Source organism: Muntiacus reevesi, chromosome 1 (assembly GCF_963930625.1).
Source record: "Muntiacus reevesi chromosome 1, mMunRee1.1, whole genome shotgun sequence".
NCBI lineage: Eukaryota > Metazoa > Chordata > Mammalia > Artiodactyla > Cervidae > Muntiacus > Muntiacus reevesi.
This window is the reverse complement of record NC_089249.1, coordinates 164756195-164778568: the sequence shown is the minus strand read 5'-3', so window position 1 is coordinate 164778568 and position 22374 is coordinate 164756195. Positions and strand designations below refer to the sequence as shown.

General features: G+C 47.1%; 1 protein-coding gene across 1 annotated transcript; it reads right to left on the bottom strand.

Moving 5' to 3' along the window:
- Nucleotides 1–8415: 8415 nt before the first annotated feature.
- On the bottom strand, nt 8416–15031 carry MYCL (MYCL proto-oncogene, bHLH transcription factor). The gene is made up of 3 exons (XM_065930035.1): nt 14837–15031; nt 13973–14477; nt 8416–11007 (listed from the first exon to the last, which is right to left on the bottom strand). The coding sequence occupies exons 1-3, from the start codon at nt 14915–14917 to the stop codon at nt 10409–10411; spliced, it is 1185 nt and encodes a 394-aa protein (XP_065786107.1). The 5' UTR covers nt 14918–15031; the 3' UTR covers nt 8416–10408.
- Nucleotides 15032–22374: the final 7343 nt, after the last annotated feature.

Genomic DNA, 22374 nt, shown 5'->3' with positions numbered 1-22374 from the left:
TGGGACACCATGCCTCCACTGTCAGGACCCTGGGTTCAATCAGGGAACTAAGATCCTACATGCCACATGGTGCAGCCATAAAATTTTATTTTAAATCACAAGTTAAGGGACTTCCCTGGTGGGCCAGTGGCTAGGACACTCCACTCCCAATGCAGAGGGCCCAGCTTCATTCCCTAGTCAGGGAACTAGATCCCACATGCCACAACTGACAACCAGCACAGCCAAATAAATATTAAGAAAAAAAAACAATCACAAATTAGGTATTTCCCCGGTGGTCCAGTGGTTAAGAAACTGTCTTCCAATGCAGGGAACTAAGATCCTTCATGCCACAGGGTAACTAAGCTCATGTGCCACAACTACTGAGTTCGTGTACCACAATCCAACACAGCCAAATAAAAAAATATTTTTTTAAAAAAATCACAAATTAAAAAAAACAGTGCTTTGCAGCCTAACCCCTATCCTAAATTTTAAAAAAAGAAAAAGTTTCCTGATGGAATATTTCATGATGAACTTGGTGCCTGTATTTGTTTCCTCAGGCTAGCATAAAAAATTACTGCAAACCGGATGGCTTAAAACAACAGAAATATATTCTCTCCCAGTTCTAGAGTCCAGGAGCCCAAAATCAAGGTATTGGTAGGGTCACACTCCATGCTTCCCTCTAGTGAAGAATCCTTCCCTACCTCTTCTAGCTTCTGGTGGTTGTTGGAAATTCTTTATATTCCTTGGTTTTCAGCAGTGTGACTCTAATCCTGTCTGTCTCACATGGCCATCTTCTCTGTTGTGGGTGTGTCTCTGTCCCCACTTCCCTCTCTTTAGGATCCCAGTCATTGGATTAGGGCCCATCCTAATCCAATATGACCTCACCTTAATTTGATTATATTTGTAAAGACTGTTTCCAAATAAGGTCACATTCACAGCCCTGGATAGGCATGAGTTTAGTTGGGGGACAAAATACAACCCAGTACAGTGCCTGTGAGTGATTATAACACCCTCCATTGGTTTGGTGGTTGTCTGTTTCCATTATTGTTTCCTTTGCTGATTGGCCAGCTCAAATCTGGGAGCATCAGAGTGCTCAAAACAAGTGAGGGGAAGAGAGTGGAGCTCACCATGTCGTAGGGTTTATGTTGTGTTATAGAGTTTGCTCCAGAGCACACCAGAAGAGGGAAACTTCTAAGACTCAGGGAGGTTGAGTGATTGCCCAAACATCACATAGGTAGTAACTCCAAGTTCCTGTTCTCAAAAGGAGCTCACTATCTGCCTTCCCAGATTGCCAAGGGAGCCTACACATGCCCGGGGACCCCCAAAGGCTGCAAAATCAGAGTTGGGAGGTGCAAAAAGACCGAAGATGAAGAGCCATCAGAGGTCCTTTCTGGTTCTAATTTCATGGCTTCTTCAAGTCCTCTCCTCTGCTTCTCTGGCCCTTTCTCTTTCTTGTGACTTGGCACTGTGGGCCTTCATCATCTTTGTATCTTGGTGAGTCTTAAACCTGTATCTTCATTTCAACCCCCTTTCCAAAGTTTTAATGTCACATTTCCAACTTCCTGTTGGGTGCTCTATTTTGAATGACCCCAGCACCTCAATCTCATTGTGTCCCAAACCACAATCGGCTTCTTTTCTTGACTTCCCTATTTCAAAGAATCACAGAGGATGTTTGTGGTAAAAGGATCCTTTTAGAAATCTAGTGCAACTTCTCTTGTTCTACAAAAATGAGACCACCTGGCCTGAAAATCAGACCAGATCCCTCCCCAGATTTCACATAACTTTCCCAATCCTCTCTTCCCCATAGCTATTCCCTTAGCTTAGAACACCTTCCTCCTCTTCACTTAGCCGAATACTACTGGGACTTGTAGTTCCAGTTAAAGTCACAGTATCTCCAACAAAAACTTTCTTGATGACTCCAAAGTGCTCTCTTCCCCTTCTGAGGCTTGCAGCCCTTGTTTGAAATACATATTGCCTTATTCTGTGATCATGTTTGCACGCTCATAAACTTCCATTTGAAAAAAAAAAAAAGCAGAGACATTACTTTGCTGACAAAGTCCATCTAGTCAAAGCTACGGTTTTTCCAGTAGTCAGGTATGGATATGAGAGTTGGACCGTAAAGAAAGCTGAGCACTGAAGAATTGATGCTTTTGAACTGTGGTGTTGGAGAAGACTCTTGAGAGTCCTTTGGACTGCAAGGAGATCCAACCAGTCAATCCTAAAAGAAACCAGTCCTTAATATTCATTGGAAAGACTGATGCTAAAGCTGACACTCCAATGCTTTGTCCATCTGATATGAAGAACTGACTCATTGGAAAAGACCCTGATGCTGGGAAAGACTGAAGGCAAAAGAGAAGGGAATGACAGAGGATGAGATGGTTGGATGGCATCACTGACTTGATAGGCTTGAGTTTGAGCAACTCTGGGAGATGGTGATGGATAGGGAGGCCTGGCATGCTGCAGTCCATGGGGTCGCAAAGAATCGAACATGACTGAGCAACTGAACTGAACTGAAACTTCCATAAGGAACCATCACTTCATATATCATTGTTCTTACTATGTGGCAGGAACTATTTTGAGCACTTACATACAGTAATTTATTTTTAATCTTTTCAACAGTCCTATGAGGTAGGTATTAATATTATATCCACTTTAGAGAAGGAAACTTCTAGGACTTGGAGAGATTGAATGATTTGCCCAAACATCACACAAGTAGTAACCCCAAGTCCCTGTTCTTAACCGTTATACTATGCCATCTATAGCACCTTCTGTGAATATTTTTGTATCTCCACAAGACCTGGCTCTAACCCCTTATTCCAGTGTTTTTCTAAGTGTGACCACAGGATTCCATCTTCCTCCTTGCTTATCAGCAAGCTTATCAGGTTATCCTGGCCCTGACCTACTACATCAAGGTTTTAGGAATTTGTTTGTTGTTTAGTCGCTAAGTTGTGTCCAACCCTTTTGCAATCCCATGAACGGTACTAGCCTACCAGATGCCTCTGTCCATGGAATTTCCCAAGCAAGAATACTGGAGTGAGTTGTCATTTCTCCAGATTCTTAAGGCCCACCCAAGTTTGAGGATCACTGCCTGAACAAAAATACACATTAGAGAATTTAATGACTGAACGGAGTCATTGACTCCAGCTCAGTTTGAAGACATCGCAGTGCCCAGTAAGGACAAATGGAGGGCCCATATGTGCAACAGCATCACAGACTCCTACCTCCTGCCTGCCATGGGGCATGGGATGCTGTGGACCAGTCAGACTCAGGTCTTTGCCCTTCTTTCCTTCTCTGCTCATCTCAGTCTCCCCAGATCCTAGCTACTCCTTTCCCTGATGATTTATTGCTTCTTGAGGCATTAATACATCCACCCCAGATTATTTTAAGTACTCCTTCTGGGAAGAGTTCTTATTTTACCAATCCCTTCTATCACCTTTTAAATATGATTAATTGGTATTCTAGGTGGGGCTTGTTAATGGTTTGCTGTTGCTGCTGCTGCTGCTGTCACTCAGTCATGTCTGACTCTGTGCGACCCCATAGAGGGCAGCCCACCAGGCTCCCCCATCCCTGGGATTCTCCAGGCAAGAACACTGGAGTGGGTTGCCATTTCCTTCTCCAGTGCATGAAAGTGAAAAGTGAAAGTGAAGTCGCTCTGTCGTGTCCGACTCCTAGGGACCCCATGGACTGCAGCCCACCAGGCTCCTCCGTCCATGGGATTTTCCAGGCAAGAGTACTGGAGTGGGTTGCCATTGCCTTCTCTGTTAAATGGTTTAAATAATACTAATCATTTACTGAGCACTTAGTATTGCTCACTGCAACCCTAAAAAGCAGGTGCTATGATTTATACTTGTTTTACAAATGTGGAAATTGGGACTGGGAGAAGTAAATAATTTGTCCAAGGTCACAAAGCTGGAAAATGGAGAGCTTGATTTGGAACTGAGCTCTGTTGGTTGTGGGAGGTTACCTAACCATACTACTTCCCACAAGTTTAGAGGTGACTCAACAGTTACTTCCTGGGCACCAACTTGACCCCTGGCACTGAGTATTAATTGTTTAATAACTCACCTGGTTAGAGACCTTAAGATCATATATAGATTTACTCATCAAAAAAAAAAAAAAAAAAAAAAATGGCAATCTTAATACAGGTGCGTGCACGCTCAGTTGCTTCAGTCATGTCCATCTCTTTTTGACCCTATGCATTGTAGCCCACCAGGCTCCTCTGTCTATGGAATTCTCCAGGCAAGAATATTGGGGCGGGTTGCCATGCCCTCCTACAGGGGATTTTCCCAATCCAAGGATGGAACCCTCATCTCCTGGGTCCCCTGCATTGCAGGCCTGGTGGCTCAGATGGTAAAGAATCTGCCTGCAATGCAGGAGATCCAGATTCTATTGATCCCCCGGAGTAGGGACTGGCTACCTACTCCAGTATTCTTGCCTGGAAAATCCCATGGACAGAGGAGCCCGGAGGTCTTCAGTCCATGGGATCCCAAAGAGTAGGACATGACTGAGGGACTAACACTTTCACTTTACTTTTTTTACCCACTGAGCCACCTGGGAAGCCCAGTCTTAATACAGTTGATCCCTTTAGCAGCAGTTCTAAATAAAGACATTAAGAGCTGCCCACTAAGCTTAAAGTAGAAATGTCCACACCCCCATGGAACTTTAGCTGACGTATTTAGAGACCTCCACTTTACCCTCCCCGGTCACCAGTCACCAGTCATCTCCCACTGGTTATCTTATCCTTTGAGTCCTCTTTCACACTCCCTATCACCTTCCAGATCAACAAAACCATCCCCACCCCCCACCTCCCCACACCACCTGCCCCTCCACCACCCCCCCCCCCCCATCCCTTCTCCTTCTAAAGTGCATATTCTGAAATATCCTGACTCCAGGGGCACTTAAGACAAATTCAGCACTTCTAAGATAGTTCAACCTGTCTCAGTCCCCCTAAAATAGCTACCAGTAGGGGCAGGAGTTAAGCACTCCATTTAGCCTTTGATTGTCTAACAGATCAGATGGCCTTTCTTTTCCATGCCACGTGTGTCTTCTCAGCTGTTCCTTATTACCTACGTCCACATCTCTGGGAGGGGTATGGAGTCCCTTAGGTGTACTATTCAGAGGCAAACCTAATTTGTAGAAAATTTTCTCCAAAATCCAGGAATAAACTCCTGGCTATTTTCAGACAAAGATAGAGGTAGGAGTCTGCAGAAGTGAGCTAGGAAGGAGCTTAAAATACTTCACATTCCAGAAACACCCTTTCTTCCCCCCAGGAGATGGCTTTATTCCCACTCCTTTCTCAGCAGAGTTTCAGACTCAAAGGAACTGAAGCTTAAGAGTCAGACAAGTCAGGCAGTCTGTACTAGCTGTCTGGGCTCAGACAAATGACTTCAATGTCTCTGAGCTCCAATTTGCTCACCTGTGAAATGGGGCTGATACCATTCTTTCCTCCAGGTTATTGTGAGAATTAAGCTTTGTAAAGCAACATTAGGATCAGCTTTAGGCTCTGTACCTAGGAGTTCTTAGGATTTTACTGAGGACTCGTGAATTTTTTCAAGGTCTAGTAAAGGGACAGAAGCGCCTACAAATATTCTCATTTCTTAACAAATGGCCTCAAAAGCAGAAGAATGGGGACTTCCCTGCTGGTCCAGTGGTTAAGAATCCATCTGCCAATGGAGGGCACGTGGGTCTGATACTAAGTCCATGTGCCACTACTACTGAGCCCGCACTCTGGAGCCCATGCACCGCAATGAGAGGCCACCACAATGAGAAGCCCTCGCACTGCAAGGAAGAGTAGAACCTGGTTGCCGCAACTAGAGAAAGCCCGAACACAGCTACGAAGATCCAGCACAGCCACTCTAATTCAGTGGGAACAGAGTGACTATAACTAAAAGAGCGATATGGAGTTTTAAGGAAATTATCCCAGTAATCCAAGTCTGTTTTTATCAAACAGCTATTTATGCCCTGGGTTTGGGGACCTAGGGGTCATAGGGGTGGAGTGGGAAGTTTACCTGACAGATGACTGGTTTGGGGATTTGGATTCTGTTCTGTGACCTTGAGCAAGAAACCTGTCTCGGGGAGTTCCTGGCGATCCAGTGGTTAGGACTCCATTCCACTGCAGGGGGCATGGGTTCCATCCTTGCTCAGGTAACCAAGATCCCGCAAGCCACAAGGTGTGGCCAAAAAACAAAGCTGTCTGGGCTCCAGTACCAAGTGGCAGATATTGCTTACTTACCAGGTTGTGAGGAGAGTCACTTTGTAAATGTGAGGAATTTATAGTAGCTTTTGGACTCAGGCTTCACAGGAATGCAGGTGGGCAATATCGCCCCAGGTCTCAGCTGTAAGGCAGGATTACATGACATACAGCGGCCTTCTCCTACCATGATGCTCATGGTTTTTCTGACCTGCCCCTGTTTTCCTTTCACAGTCCTAGAAGGGGCTTCTCTGGGGCAAGACGAACTTACTCAACCCACAAATGTGGCAGAGTGGCTGGTCACAGGACATTTGCTCCACTTCTTCCTGATAAGTGGCAGGCACAGTGGCCCCAAGGAGAATGCCAGCAAGCAGTTAAGTGATGAAATTCCCTGTCTACTTCCTCAACACACCCCATGATAACAAAAGAAGCTAATCATTATTATGTGGTGGTGAAGACCTCTGGCTCTAGAGGTAGGCAGAGCTGGCTTCAAATCCCTTGAACTCATTTAGTTACTAGCTGTGTAACGTTGGGCAGTTACGTTTCACTCTTAGAACCTCGGTTCCCCCTTCTGTAGTCCTGGCACGTGATTGGTGTGGTCTAACATGTAGGAAGGAGCGTGGTGCTTAGACATAGGCAGTGCTCCATCAAGAGTGGCTATTATTAAAGTCTCCCCTCTTGCATTTAGGGCAAATTTCTGAGAACTATATTCCTGTATTAATCAAAGGAGAAAGAAAAAAAAAATCACATCCTATCACTGATTCTCATAAAATTTTAAAAAAGACATCCTGCAAGGGAACTCCCTGGTTGCCCAGTGGTTAGGACTCTGTGCTTCCATTGCAGGCAGCATGGGTTTGATCCCTGGTCAGGGAATCAAGATCCTGCAAGGCAGTGCATGCATGCATGCTCAGTCACTTCAATCATGTCTGACTTTTTGTGACCCTATGGACTGTAGCCCTCCAGGCTCCTCTGTCCATGCGGATTCTCCAGGCAAGAATACTAGAGTGGGTTGCCATTCCCTTCTCTGGGGATCTTCCCAATCCCTGGAGATCTTCCAACCTAGGAATCGAACCCACATCTCTTCTGTCTCCTGCACTGGCAGGCAGGTTCTTTTATCACTAGTACCCCCTGGGAAGCCCACAAGGCGGTAGGCATGGTTAAAAAAAAAAAGGTATTAAAATACCTATGGCCTTGAGAGCTTGTTTGGAGGTTCTAGCAGGGGAGCGCAGCTACTCGTATACCCTTGACTGAAGACCAATCCTCCTCTATCGGGGATGGTCGTCCTCTTCGACCGAGCGCGCAGCTTCGGGAGGGACACACATGGAGCGGTGAGGGAGGAAGGGGACACCCGCCTAGCCAGCCAGATCAGCCGAATCAACCCTGGCGATCAGTGGGGTGACAGATGTCACAACCAGATCGCCCTCACATCCAAAATACCTATGGCAAGAAAAGTACCACCTGAAAAGATTTAAGCCTTTATAGTTTAAAGCAGTTTAAAGGCTATACTCCGGTGGTCCAGTGATTAAGACTCTGCACTGTCACTACCAATGGCCCAGGTTCAGTCCCTGGTAGGAGAACTAAGATCCCACAAGCCTTGCAGCTGAAAAAGAAAAAGTCTACATTTAATGTCTGCTAATCCCCAGTGGTAAGCTTCCCTCGTGGCTCAGTTGTAAAGAGTCTGCCTGCCAATGCAGGAGACATGAATTTGATCCCCTGGAGAAGGCAATGGCAACTTACTCCAGTATGCTTACCTGGGAAATCTCATGGACAGAGGAGCCTGGCAAGCTATACAGTTCATAGGGTTGCAAAAGAGGTGGATGCGACTTAGCAACTAAGTAACAACAATCCCTTGGGAAGTAGCATTTATCCCCATTTTACAAGTAGGGAAACTAGGGCTTTCAGATAAAGGTAAAAGGCACAGAATGAGTTAATGGTGGAACACCAGGATTTCAAGCCTTCTAAGATACAGATTCAGCACTCTGGAATTCACAAGACAATTTCGTGTTTACTGAGTGCTGAACTTACGTTGTTTAGACATGTTTGAAATGGCATTTCAGGAACCCAGGGTGGAGTGACCAGGTTAGCAACATGATTAGAGATCACTTGTGGCTACCCTAAAAAACAGAGTCCTTTGGTTCTGGGGGACATGGTGGGCATAAGCTGCACCCCCCCCCCCCCACTCTGACACATTTGAGAAATCTTTTATTAGAAGATGTCCTAGAAGGCAACATTTTAAAATCAGGCAATCAGTATTCACAACTAAATACAAAATTTCAGGTAAACCTGCCTTTTAAAATAAATCAGACTTTTGCAACAGGAGAATTGCCCCAGAGTTTTTTTTTCTTGTACAAAAACAATTAACACCACTTTGCAAAAGGCATACAAAAATACAGTATTAAAAAGAAGACTGCTCCCAGCATAATACCCAACAGCAGCTTATAAAACACGAGCTCTTTAGGTAAGACATCAATAACCTACATCCCACCTGTTCTCCAAAGACAGTTCCAGAAGTCAGTTGGCTCCCCAAAACCAAGCTCCAGAAGCAGGGGGCTTTTTGCAAAGTTCCATTGGGGTTCTCTGAGGCCAGGAAGCAACCTCAGGAACAGACCATTGTGCATAACAGGTTTAGAAGTAGCAGCTGGCTTCCCAGAAGCACATATAGCGCTCTAGCATCCTTCCCTCCCCCATTTTCAAACCCCCATCCAGTAGGCACCTGCTGCCCTGAGCGTAGTGCTAGAAGGGCCAATCTTTCTTCCAGGCTAGACTTAGGGTTGCCCACATGACACTTGTTGGGTTAGGTGACTTTCTCAGACCAGAGGCTGTGCCTGGAATCCACCTGGAGAGGCTGAGCCCAGTTGGGTAAAACCCATCATGGTCCACTGAGCAGAGCTCCTGGAAGCTTCTTACAAACCCACCAGGAAGCTCATCCGCCTTCTGGAGCACTGGATGAGTCCCAGCAGCTCTCCCAGTAAGAACTGCAATAAGGCCCAGATTCTGGGAATGGGATTCTGACTCACGTCAGGCTGGCAGAGGGCCCAAGGGTGGCTACAGAGACAGCAAGCTCCTTGGAGTTGCAAGAGAAGCACAGTTTGTATGGTTCTAGCATCACCAACTCAATGAGTTTGAGTAAACTCTGGAAGTTGGTGATGGACAGGGAGGCCTGGTTGCAGTCCATCGGGTTGCAAAGAGTCGGACACAACTGAGCAACTGAACTGAACTGAGTAGAACTTCAAACTTATCAGTCAGAGGTTGAGATGAGAGGGAGGAGGGAAAGAGGAAGTGGTATAGCTCTTCCCCCTCAGGTGCCTGACATCTGCTTTGAGAGGATTTCCAAGATGGAAAACACCTGGGACGGGAACAAGTTCACAGCCAGGACTCCAAACCTTCCCTCGGCCACAGGCTGGGACCCTTTGCCCTGTGTCCTGGGGAAGTATTTCTGACCTGTGGGAAATGGCCTCAGAGCCCACTGCATAACAAAGGTGGAAGGAAACCAAAAAAGTTTCTGGTGAGGATGGGATGGTCTCTGCCCTCAGAGGAAAGGGCCGGGAGGGCCTTAAGATAAAGAATCTAAAAGGCCAAGCTCTTTAAAAGTTCTCAAGATCGCAGCATGGAGAGTGGGAGGAGGGGGTGTCAATGAACATGGGAATATATATATGTTAAAGGTTTCCGATTCCTCAGCTACTGTAAAGTGTCTGACAGTGAGGTAATGGTCCCTGTTGATCAAGTCTGAGAGCTCGTCTTCACTCAAGACAGCTCGTATGTCTCCTGGAAAAAGGAGCCCGGGGAGAGCGTCCAGGCCCAGCTGTCCTAGCATCACCCCAGAGACACCAGTGGGAGCATCCTTTCTCAGTCCAAGGCTCATCCGCAGTGTGAGATTTCATGCAGGCTGGAGCCCCCTGACAACGTCCACCACCTGTTGCATAGCATCTGTCAGGCTTTTCTTCGGAGCTAGTGAGCTCAATAGACCCCAAGTCTCCTCAGTGCTGCCCGCCTGAGAAGCCAAAGGCGCCAGAGAAGCCACAGCGCTCCCGCAAGTCAGGGCAGAGGGCGAGCCGGGTTGCAAGGTTTCCAAGAATGCGAGCCCTTCATGTGTGTGCACCGGCTGCAATGCATTCTGGGAATCTATTGTCCAGGCCGCCCCACCTGAACCGAAATGTGCAAATTCCTAAGGGGGAGAGGGGAGGTTAAAAAATAAACTTGGGTCTCCGTGAAGACAGAGCAGTCAGACTTTTTGGTCAGTTAGTAGCCACTGAGGTACGCGATTCTCTTCTGCAGCTGTTGCTGCCGACACCGGAGCTGTCTTTTCTCCGTAGCCATCCTCTTCTCGGCTCCCACTAGGGCTTGCAAGTATTCCAAGGCCTTGCTCAGGATCACTACTTTGGGGGCCTTGGAGCAGGTGGCCAGGGTAGGGACCTGGTCCCTCAGGGCCAAGAACCTGGAACGGAGGTCATTCCGCCTTTTGCGCTCCAGGAAGTTATGGTTCTTCCTCTTGGTCACGTCCTCAGTGTCGGAACTGACAGGTTTGGGGTTGCAGGACTGGGAAGGCTCGCTTTCTACCGGTGGGGGACTCACAATTTCTTCATCTGCCTCATCTTCCTTTTCCTCCGGTGCATCTCTCTCCAGACCGTCTTCATGGGGCCCTGGCTCTGGAGCCTCTCCTTGGGAGCAGCTTTCTGGAGGAAAACGGGCCGCATAGTTGTGCTGTTGTTGATGGATGGAGATGTGGAAGTGTTTCATGCAGGGGTCCAAAGGGTCTGCTCGCACTGTGATGGTGACCGGCTTCCGGACACCCAGGGACTGCCTCTTCTCCACTGTCACAACGTCAATTTCTTCACCCTCTGTCAGAGAGATCAAGAAGAAACACTCCATGAGAAACACATACACAGACCCCATGCTGGAGTTTGGGAAAGGAGGTAACATCTTCCCAATTTAGATGTAAACAAATTCAAGTGGGGAGAAAGACAACTGATTCAGTTGTATCAAGGCTAAGGGTGGTATGAAGGAAAGGAAGGGAAATAAGCAGGAAGGAAAATATTCTCCAGTTTCTCTTTGCACAGCAAGGCTTAGATAAGAACAAAAGGCAGACCCAAGCCAACAGCCCCCAGTCTGCACAGGCTCTCCCCTCCCCCACTGACGGGATGGAGAGAAAGAGCTATCGGCCTGGGACAAAGTTTTAACTATAAAGATCTTCCCCAGTCGGGCTCTTTCATACCCCATCAGAATTGTAAATGAGGGGTCTGTGGGCAGAGCTGCCCTTTGTTCCGGCCCAGCACAGCCAGCACTTGGGAATTGTTACTTTTCACAAGTTATAAATCCTATTATTCCCCCACCTCTCTATTCTGCCATCCCTTTCAGCAGAAGAGTCAGAGAAGGGAGGGCTACAACCCATCCCTCCTCACCCACAGAGGGGAGGGAAAGGGTTTCCCTTAGGAGCATTTTGCTCCTGGGTTCAATGGGCTTCTAAAGTCATCCATCATTTAGGTCGCCTGCCCCACCCGCTTCCCTGGACCTTAAGAGGATTGGATTTGTAATCACAGGTCGGCAGAAGCTGCAGGAACTTCACAAAGGTACAAAAGACCATTTCCAAGCTACCTGTGCTAGGGGGTCAGGAGTTGGGGGCAGGAATTGAGCGGCAAGGGAATGTCTTGATACAGGGGCCAAAACACTAGCACCACCTGGACTTGCCTCTATCATTCCCTTACTCCAAGATCTCTTAGGTTACCCCAGCCAGGAGAGGGACAATTAGGGGAGAACGTTACTGCTCCGCACTGTTTTGCAGCCCCCACAGAGAAGGCCACCTTTATGCATTTCAGCCTGACAACAGAAGAGCTCAGTTCTCGGCCTCTTTCGCAAATCACGAAGCTTGAGCCCCTTTGTCAGGAAGGCTTCCATTGTGTGGACAATCGCATTATTTCTCCATTAATAAAACCTGACCATTCAGCCCTCCTGGCCCCAAGACCTGTGATTGGCTGTCTGAGCGGAGTTTGGAATGCGGTCTTACTCAGCCCCTAGCCCCTATTGGCTGAGCTTTGCCGTCAGTCACTCTCCCCACCCCCCTCATTGTTTGCAATCTGTTGCATTTTGTTCTGGGCCATGTGGCCTGTGAGTGAACCAGGAGCTTGCAAACAGGTTCAGGGTAAAGGGCAGGTTAGAAAATGATTCAGGAGGTTTCCCCACATCCCAAACCTTTAATACTTCAGGGTTAAGCCCCATAGTTGGGGAAGGTTCTACCTAAGAAAAAAATTTCATGAGACACCATTCTCCATTTCAGAGAGCAGCGTCTAACTCTACCCAGACAAGGACATGTCCTCAGCTGGATGATCAGGTCAAACTCCCTAACGTGCAAAAGCAGAAACTGAGACTCAGGTCAGCCAAGTCCACACAGCACCTTTATAACATTCTGGATCTAAAACTAAGATCTTCAGATTCCCGAAACAATGCACTTTCCACTCTACCATTCCATCAGCTTTTGTAGAAATACATCTTTATTGGTTTCTTGATCTCAAAGTTCCCATTCCAGCCATTAAACAAACAGAAGGTCTTGGTGTAAAAAGCAAGCAGGTTAAAAATGACCTTAACATAGTGAACCGGAAAAAAAAATTGACTTTTAATTCTTTGTGTTTCCTTCCTTATGCTCACCCTTAAGTGTATGACAACCTCCATACCCATTCCCCAGTTCCCTGTAAATGGTCATGTAAATTATTCTTAAAAGCTACTTGAGTTTTCAGTCCTGATTTATCTGACAAAAGCCTCAGTGTGCACCCTATAAAACATCCTCCCCAGTATTTCTCATGGGCACCACGAAGAAGAGGTTAGGCTAAGAACAACATAGTCTAGTGTCACAGATGCAGCAGGCTGTGCTCAGTGAGATGTACACTTGCATTCAAGGATGGGAAAGGGGAGCCTGGAGCTCCATATCTGTGACCCCCAGCACTAACCTCAGAGCTTAGCACAAAGTAGAGGCCAGTGAACATTTGTTGAATACAAATGAAGCAGCTGAAAGCCCTCAGATGAATTGTCCTAGAGGAACACCTTCCCACCTCAGGCCAGAGCAAAATGGCAAGATGTACCACTTCTCAGATAATCTACCAATAAGTTCCTCTAAACATCAGAAAAGTGCCTGGTTGGGATGGAGGATTGAGCAAAAGAAGCTGGCTGGATGGCAGGAAGCTGGCGTTCACTTCTGGTGATTTCCTATTTCTAAGCCTCGGTTTTTTCATCTGTTAATGGGGAGCAGTCATTCCTCCACTACCTGTCTCATGGGTGAAGGTGAGGATGAATACGTGGTAAGAGGGGGGATGCAGCAGGAGCCATTATTGTCATGTTAAAATAAAGCAGGCAGGAGACCAGGTTTTTTAAAGGATGAAGGCTTTGGCTTTGCACAAAAGGCTTCTCAGCTTCTCTCCCCAGGGTAGTGAGTTTCCCAGAGAAAGAGACAGCAACAAAAAATTCAAGTCTGGAGTGACCCTTAAGGGACCCCTTCCAGCCTTCGGAGGGCAGAAATCCCCTATGGTCCAATCCCCGTATTGTTCTCCCTTAAGCGCCAAGCCTCACCCTGTCTCCCTTGTCCCCTGGGGCTCCAATCATCATCAAAGGGACGCTGGCTCCCACGCCACTTCTTCAAACTGTTTACTAACACTCCCACGTGCCAGACAGACACCGCTGGGGGCTACACCGGCAGCTTCAGCCAGAGGGAGAGGGAGATGGCGGAAGGGCTTGCGCAGACCCAGTGCCTGACCTCAGCGGCAGAGGTTTGGCCACCCATGGGGTGCCCCCTCTTGGATGACCCGGGGCGGTCCTTACCCGAGTCGCTTGGGCTCTCGGACCCCGAGCAGGCCTGGGTCTTGGGCTCGCCCAGCGGACAGGGGGCAGCGGGCGCCGGGTTGCCGGCTTCGAGGCTGGGAGCGCACTCCGGGACGGCGGGCGCCTTGGGCGGGTTCCCCCGGGGCGCGCCAGCGGCGAGCCTGTCGCTCACCGCTCTCTCCAGCCGTTCCCGGGCCGAGAAGCCGCTCCACATGCAGTCTCGGCGGATGATGGAAGCGTAGTTCCTGCCCCAAGCTTTCGAGTGACCCCGGGATTCTGCATCGTCCCCGGCGCCCCCTCCGGGCCATGGTTCCGGAGGACCAATTCCAGGGCCCGCGTCTCCGTCGCCGGGACCAGAGCTCCAGGGCGGCGACGTGGGGGGCGACGGCACCAGCTCGAATTTCTTCCAGATGTCCTCGCTGGGCGCCGTGGAGCGGTAGAAATCCTCTCCGCAGTCATAGTCGTAGAAATAGTGCTGGTACGAGTCGAAGTCCATGTCCGCTCCCTGCGGGAGGGAAGGGGGACGTGCTGACCCAGGTGCGGGCCCAGGGAGGGAGGGGTCCCCCGGCCCCCCAGTAGAGCTGGCTGCCAGGCTCTCGTACCTCTCCAACCTCACGGCTTGGAGCCCGCGCCCTTCCCTAGCGTCCCGGGCAGCCCGGCCCCGGGTCAGCGTGCCTGGGGAAGCAGCTCACAGCGCGCGGACTAGGCTGCAGGGAGCGAGTTCAAAGCAAACTTTGCCAGCGCCGCCCGGAGCGCAGCTCCGAGGGCCCGGCCGGGTCGGGCGGGGGCGCGCTGTGCCCAGAAGGCAGACTTCAGCCCGTCCCCCGGGACCCGCGCCCGTTCCCAGGCTGCCCGCAGCCTCACCTCGCTCCCGCCACCGGCCACCTGGAGCGGACCGGCTCCCCGCCCGCTCGGGGCAGCGAAGCAGCCCGCACACTTGCACATGCGCGCCACCGAGTGCGAGGCCCGCACACAGGCTTTAGCCCCCCAGCGCGCGCTCCCGCCCTCGCTCGCGCACGGCGGCGCGGACGCTCCCGGGAGCGGCGCGGGAGCGCGAGATGCAGGCGCATTGTTTCCAGGCTGCCTTATATCTCGTCGCGCGCCCGCGGCTCAGGGACAGGGGGCGGGCCCTACGGGACAAGCCCCGCCCACGCCCCGCCTCCTCGGTCGACAGGTGGGGGCTGTGAAGTCCCAGGCCTATCAAATGAATTGCACAGGGGGGCGCGCCGAGCTGGCTGCTGGCTGATGCGGCCCGGCGGTCGCCCGCTGGGCTCGTGACTCTTTAGCGAGGCTCGGGAGGTCCTCTGGAGGCCGAACGAGAACGGAGCTCCTTGAAGACTCTGGGTTCAGGAAAATTACTCCCCGCCCCGCGAGCCTACTTCCCCGAGCTCGCCCCGTTTAGTTCTGGTACATCTGGCCTGCGAGGGGTGAGGTAGGACGGGGCAGCCGCACCTCCACCGCGCCACCTGCTGGTCCTCAGCCTTAAACCCCAGCCGGGTCCCCGGCACCGTCTTCATCCATCACCCTTCGGCCCCCGTTTCATCAACTTGGTGTTCCCCAAACTGGACGGACCTCAGCGAAGCAAGGTGGTGAAGATTCCGGAGCCTGAAATTTAAACTTTGGAGCCTGAAATTTAAACTTTCTGAGCTTCAGTCTCATCTATAATAATGAAGGGATGGTAATACCTCACAGGACTGTTGTGAGGATTTATGGAGATACAGTATCTAGGGAAGGGAACTAGGTCAGGAGAGGCAAGCAGAACAAACTTAGCCCCTGGTATGGGTGATAAGGAGAATTTTCCCCCAAGAACAGATCAGGGCGATTCCCCTACCTCAAACACACACAAAACACTCTGTATGAGCTGTCCTAATACAGGAAAGAATGGGAATTTGGAGTCTGGAAACTTCATTCAAGCCTTTGTTTTGCTACTCGCTAGCTCTACAGTCAAGTCCTTTGAAGCCTCTATTATCTGTAAAATGAGAACTTCGATTGCAGCTGCATCTCTGGCCAAGATGATGGACATATAAACCTTGTACCCTCTTCTATGCAGACTTCCTTCAGTAGAAGAGGAAAAGCTAAACTATGGGGTATTCTGTTCAGACCAAGGAAAGTAACCTGGGATAGCAGTCAATACATCTAGAATGCTCTAACTGGCCTTCAAGGTCTGGTCTACAAGCAGCAGCCCAATTACCTGCTGTCTTTCTTTCCCACAGCTGTGCTCTAAGAACACCAAGCTACTCACTGTTGAAATCCCAGCAGAGGGATGTGAGATGTGCAAACAGTTCAGTGTGGCTGGAGCATGAGACACTAAGTATGAGTTGATATACAAGTTGACAGAAAAGGAAAGAAAGACGACAGCCTCAGTTTTGCATATGTTAGCTTGAAGGTGCATGTGGACATCTTTGAAGGCAGCAACTAGTTCTTACTAGCTTTGCAATTTAAGTACATAGAACAGCTTGTGATTGAACTTACTAAGTGACTCAGCCAACCAGATTTTATTGAGACAGCCTGTGTGTCCTGCTTTGTGCTGAATGGAAGGCACAGATCAGAAAGGTTCCAGGTTGGTTGCAGCCCTGAGGCAGAGGGGTTGGAACTGTCTTTTGGGAACTTGTTCTCTGGTCTACAGATATCTGAAATGGTTGCTGTACTAGTCCGAGTTCTTGGTTACAAATGACAGATGCATTTAAGCAGAAAATCATTTTACTGGGAAGATTTGGGGTATAGAATCCACGGGAGGCTGGGACTATGTGCTTGAGAAATGGATCTTCTTTCCCTATCAAGATGAGATTCATTACTCAACAGCCCCTCCCCATGGTGCGTTGTAGTAGGTGTTTTCTGGAGACAACCAGGATGTGCCCTCACCTCAAGAACTAGAATAAAGTAAATTAAGTTGTCTTCTGAGAGTTAGGCTGCTCCTTCACATTGCATACATTGTTTTCCTCACCAGACTGTAAGCTCATTGAGGGCTGGGACAGATGTCAACCTTGACTGCTGCAACTCCAGAGTTTAGAACAGAGCCTGACACATTGGGGGTGCTTTGTAAATGTGTTGTCTGTTTGGAGACAAGTCTCTAATGCTTTAAAGTAGAGATGTGCCAGTCTACCTACTGGAAACAGAATCACTGTCAGGCTCAGTCTAGACTGTAACCTGAATAAAGGTATCGATACAACTAAAGAGAAGGTGCTAGTAAGGAGGAGTCTGGACAATCAACGAAAAGAGATCAAGAAGCAATCACCAGAGTGTCATCCTAGCCCCATCTGGGGACAAAGATGCTGGCCCAGGAACAAGGGAGATGGAAACATCATTCTTTGAAACTACCCAATTCACTGCCCCCTCCCCACTTCACTTGTGCTCTGGATCACCAAGCAACCTGCTGAAAACCACACTGTTCCCTATGTAGATCCGCCCACAGGGAGAGAATGCACTCATCAGTGAACAAGAAGATCCAGTCTGCTTCAAAGCCCTGCTTCCCCTTATAACTTAATGAATTGGCATCTCATTTGAAATATTACTCTCCTGAGCTTGGTTAATGTGTGTCTGTTCTGCAGAGATGCTGCTGCTTTTAGGGCTAACAGCTCTGGCTTCTGAGTGATGTCTGGACCTAGGATGGTGATGAATTCATGAATTCAAAAACTGAAAAAATTCAGTTTTTCTGCAATTTTAAATTTTATTTCCTTTAAAAAAAAACAATTCTGTTATTTATTTATTTGACTATTTCAGGTCCTGGTTTTAGTGCATGGACTCTCTTCTGGCTCATGGGCTTAGTTCCTCTGAGACACCTGAGATCTTAGTTCTCTGATCAGGAATCAAACATGCTTCTCCTGCATGGCAAGGCAGATTTTTAACCACTAGACCACCAGGGAAGTTCCTCAGTTACTATTCTGAAAACACATTTTGAATAGAAAAATACGTGTAAATAATTTTTCAAAATCAACTAAATGTTCAGTTCAGTTCAGTCGCTCAGTCATGTCCGACTCTTTGCGACCCCGTGAATCACAGCACGCCAGGCCTCCATGTCCATCACCAACTTCCAGAGTTCATCCAAACCAATGTCCATTGAGTCGGTGATGCCATCCAACCATCTCATCCTCTGTCATCCCATTCTCTTCCTGCCCTCAATCTTTCCCAGCATCAGGGTCTTTTCAAATGAGTCAGCTCTTCACATCAGGTGGCCAAAATATTTGAGTTTCAGCTTCAGCATCAGTCCTTCCAATGAACACCCAGGACTGATCTCCTTTAGGATGAACTGTTGGATCTCCTTGCAGTCCAAGGGACTCTCAAGAGTCTTCTCCAACACCACAGTTCAAAAGCATCAGTTCTATGGCGCTCAACTTTCTTTATAGTCCAACTCTCACATCCATGCATGACCACTGGAAAAACCATAGCCTTGACTAGATGGACCTTTGTCGGCAAAGTAATGTCTCTGCTTTTTAATATGCTGTCCAGGTTGGTCATAACTTCCCTTCCAATGAGCAAGTGTCTTTTAATTTCATGGCTGCAATCACTATCTGCAGTGATTTTGGAGCCCCCCAAAATAAAGTCAGCCACTGTTCCCACTGTTTCCCCATCTATTTGCCATGAAGTGATGGGACCAGATGCCATGATCTTAGTTTTCTGAATGTCGAGCCAACGTTTTGGCTTAAAAATTTACATGTATTTTAAGCCAACTTTTTCACTCTCCTCTTTCACCTTTATCAAGAGGCTCTTTAGTTCTTCTTCACGTTCTGCCATAAGGGTGGTGTCATCTGCATATCTGAGGTTATTGATATTTCTCCTGGCAATCTTGATTCCAGCTTGTGCTTCATCCAGCCCAGAGTTTCTCATGATGTACTCTGCATAGAAATTAAATAAGCAGGGTGACAGTATTGTACTCCTTTTCCTATTTGGAACCAGTCTGTTGTTCCATGTCCAGTTCTAACTGTCACTTCCTGACCTGCATACAGGTTTCTCAGGAGGCAAGTCAGGTGGTCTGATATTCCCATCTCTTTCAGAATTTTCCACAGTTTATTGTGATCCACAAAGTCAAAGGCTTTGGCATAGTCAAAAAAGCAGAAATAGATGTTTTTCTGGAACTCTCTTTTTCGATGATCCATCGGATGTTGGCAATTTGATCTCTGGTTGCTCTGCCTTTTCTAAAACCAGCTTGAACATCTGGAAGTTCACAGTTATACGTACTGCTGAAGCCTGGCTTGGAGAATTTTGAGCATTACTTTACTAGCGTGTGCGATTAATGCAATTGTGCGGTAGTATGACAAGTTTAAAAAATAAAAGGTAATCTTCTCCCCTCCCCTTACCACCCCTGATTCCCACCCCCCAAAGGCAACTACTGGTTTATCAGGCTTTTTGTCCCTAATATTTCCTTCCATATTTTGACCAATACAGATGATCTAATTTTAAAATTGGGGGAAGGGCATATAAACAACAGAAATTTATTTCTTACAGCTCTTGGCTGTGAAGGCCAATAGGAATTTTTTAAATTCCTATTTACATTTAAAATAGAAGGAGATGGAAAAAAACCTAGAAGATGTAGGGGCTTCCCTGCTGACTCAGTGGTAAAGAATCTTCCTGCCAATACAGGAGACACAAGTTTCGATCCCTTATCTGTGGAGATCCCACATGTCTTGGAGTAACTAAGCCCATGTGCTACAACTACTGAGTCTTGTACTCCAGAGAAAGGAAATCACAACTGTTGATCCTACGTTCTACAACTTACTGAAGCCCATGTGCCCTAGAGCCTATGCTCCACAACCAAGAGGAGCCACTGCAATGCAACTAGGGGAAAAAAAAAGCTCACGCAACAATGAAGACCCAGCACAGCCAAAAATAAATGAATGGAAATAAATAAAATTATAAAAAATAGAAAAGAAGGAGATGTAGCTCTTAAATTTCCTTTTCCATCACACATACTTTGTCTTCCCTTAGTCATCCAAACAGAATTATAGATCAATTCCTTGTACTTGGGTGTGTGCTCAGTTGTGTCCAACTCATGCAACCCCATGGACTATAACCCACTTGGCTCCTCTGTCTGTGGAATTTTCCAGGCAAGAATACTGGAGTGGGTTGCCATTTCCTACTCCAGGAGATCTCCCTGACCCAGAGATCGAACCTGCATCTCCTGCATTGGCAGGCAGATTCTTTACCACTGAGCCACCTGGGAAGCATCTTTTACAGATCAATTATGAAATAAATATTCAATATGTATAATGTTTTGACTGTAGAGTATGGTTTATGGATTGTGAATATGGATTACTCTGACTACGTTTCAATTATTTTTTTAGCTGTGGCATGTGGGATTTTCTAGTTGGTGCATGGAGGATCTTCAGTTGCTGCATGTGAACTATTAGTTGTGGCATGTGAGATCTAGTTCCCTGACCAAGGATTGAACCTAGGCCCCCTGCATTGGGAGCACAGTCTTAGCCACTTGACTGCCAGGGAAGTCCCTACATTTCCTCTCTTAAAACATTTATTTTCAGAGTTAAATTTTAATTTCTCTTTTTGGCTTAGATATCAATGTAGATATTTCTTTCTATGGATATTTTTAATCTATGTAAATAAATTTAACCCTTCACATTCCCACAAGAACTACAAAGGTTGCTTCATATGGTCAAACATGTCAGGTAATCAATCTATTGGTTCCATTTCTTTCTTGGAAACATCCCTCTAGGAGCTCTTTGTCTTTCTATTACGGTTTGAACTTGATCTCTAGGTCTGCTTCACAACTGTCATTTCGCACCTTCCCTTCACCATCATGCTAGAAACTCCCTTTGCTTCTCTCCTGTTTTGGCTCCCCTGATTTCTGGAGCTCATTGCTTCTTCTTTCTTTCTTTTTTAAAAAAAGTATTTATTTATTTGACTGCACTGGGTCTTAGTTGCAGCCTGCAGGATCTTTGTTGCAGCCCATGGACAGTCTAGTTGTGGTGCATGGGCTCAGTAGCTCCATAATATGTGGGAGCTTAGTTCCCTGACCAGGTGTTGAACCCACATCTCCTGCATTGCAAAGTAATTCCTAACCACTCTACCACAAGGAAGTCCCTGCTTCTTCTCTCTTGATTTACTTCCTCACATTGGCAGAGCATATCCTTTAGCAACTGCCTGAGAAAGGCTACTTGGGAAGTAAAATTTTTGGTCCTCGCATTTCTGAAATTGACTTTATTATACCCTCTCAGCTGATTGATAGTTTGGCTAGAATAGATAGTTTGGCATAGAATATTAGATGAGAAATAATTTTCCTAAGAAATTTAAATGGACAGGAATAGGCAAATTTAATTCAGATGACCATTATATCTACTACTGTGGGCAAGAATCCCTTAGAAGAAATAGAGTAAACCTCATAGTCAACAAAAGAGTCCAAAATGCAGTACTTGGGTGCAATCTCAAAAATGACAGAATGATCTCTGTTCATTTCCAAGGCAAACCATTCAATACCACAGTAATCCAAGTCTATGCCCGACCACTAATGCTGAAGAAGCTGAAGTTGACTAGCTCTGTGAAGATATACGAGAACTTCTAGAAACTAACAGCAAAAAAAGATGTCCTTTTCATCAAAGGGGACTGGAATGCAAAAGAAGGAAGTCAAGAGATACCTGGAGTAACAGGCAAGTTTGGCGTTGGAGTACAAAACGAAGCAGGGCAAAAGCTAATAGCGTTGTGCCAAGAGAATGCACTGGTCATAGCAAATATCCGCTTCCAACAACACAAGAGATGACTCTACACATGAATATAACCAGATAGTCAATAGTGAAATCAGATTGATTATATTCTTTGCAGCCAAAGATGGAGAAGCTCTACACAATCAGCAAACACAAGACTTGGAGCTGACTATGGTACAGATCCTGAGCTTCTTATTGCAAAATTCAGGCTTAAATTGAAGAAAGTAGTTAAAACCACTAGATCATTCAGGTATGACCTAAATCAAATCCCTTAAGATTATACAATGGAGGTAACGAATAGATTCAAAGGAGTAGAGTGCCTGAAGAACTATGGATGAGGTTCATAACATTGTACAGGAGGCAATGACCAAGATGATCTAAAAGAAAGAGAAATGCAAGAAGACAAAAGTTGTCTGAGGAAGCCTTACAAATAGTTGAGAAAAGAAGAGAAGCAAAAGGCAAAGGAGAAAGGGAAAGATATACCTAACTGAATACAGAGTTCCAAAGAATAGCAAGTAGAGGTAAGAAAGCCTTCCTAAGTGAACAATGCAAAAAGACAAAGGAAAACAATAGAATGGGAAAGACTAGAGCTCTCTTCAAGAAAATTAGAGATACCAAGGGAACATTTCATGCAAAGATGGGCTCAATAAAGGACAGAAACAGTAAGGACCTAGCAGAAGCAGAAGATATTAAGAAGAGGTGGCAAGAATACACAGAAGAACAGGACGAAAAAGAACTTAATGACCAGTGTGG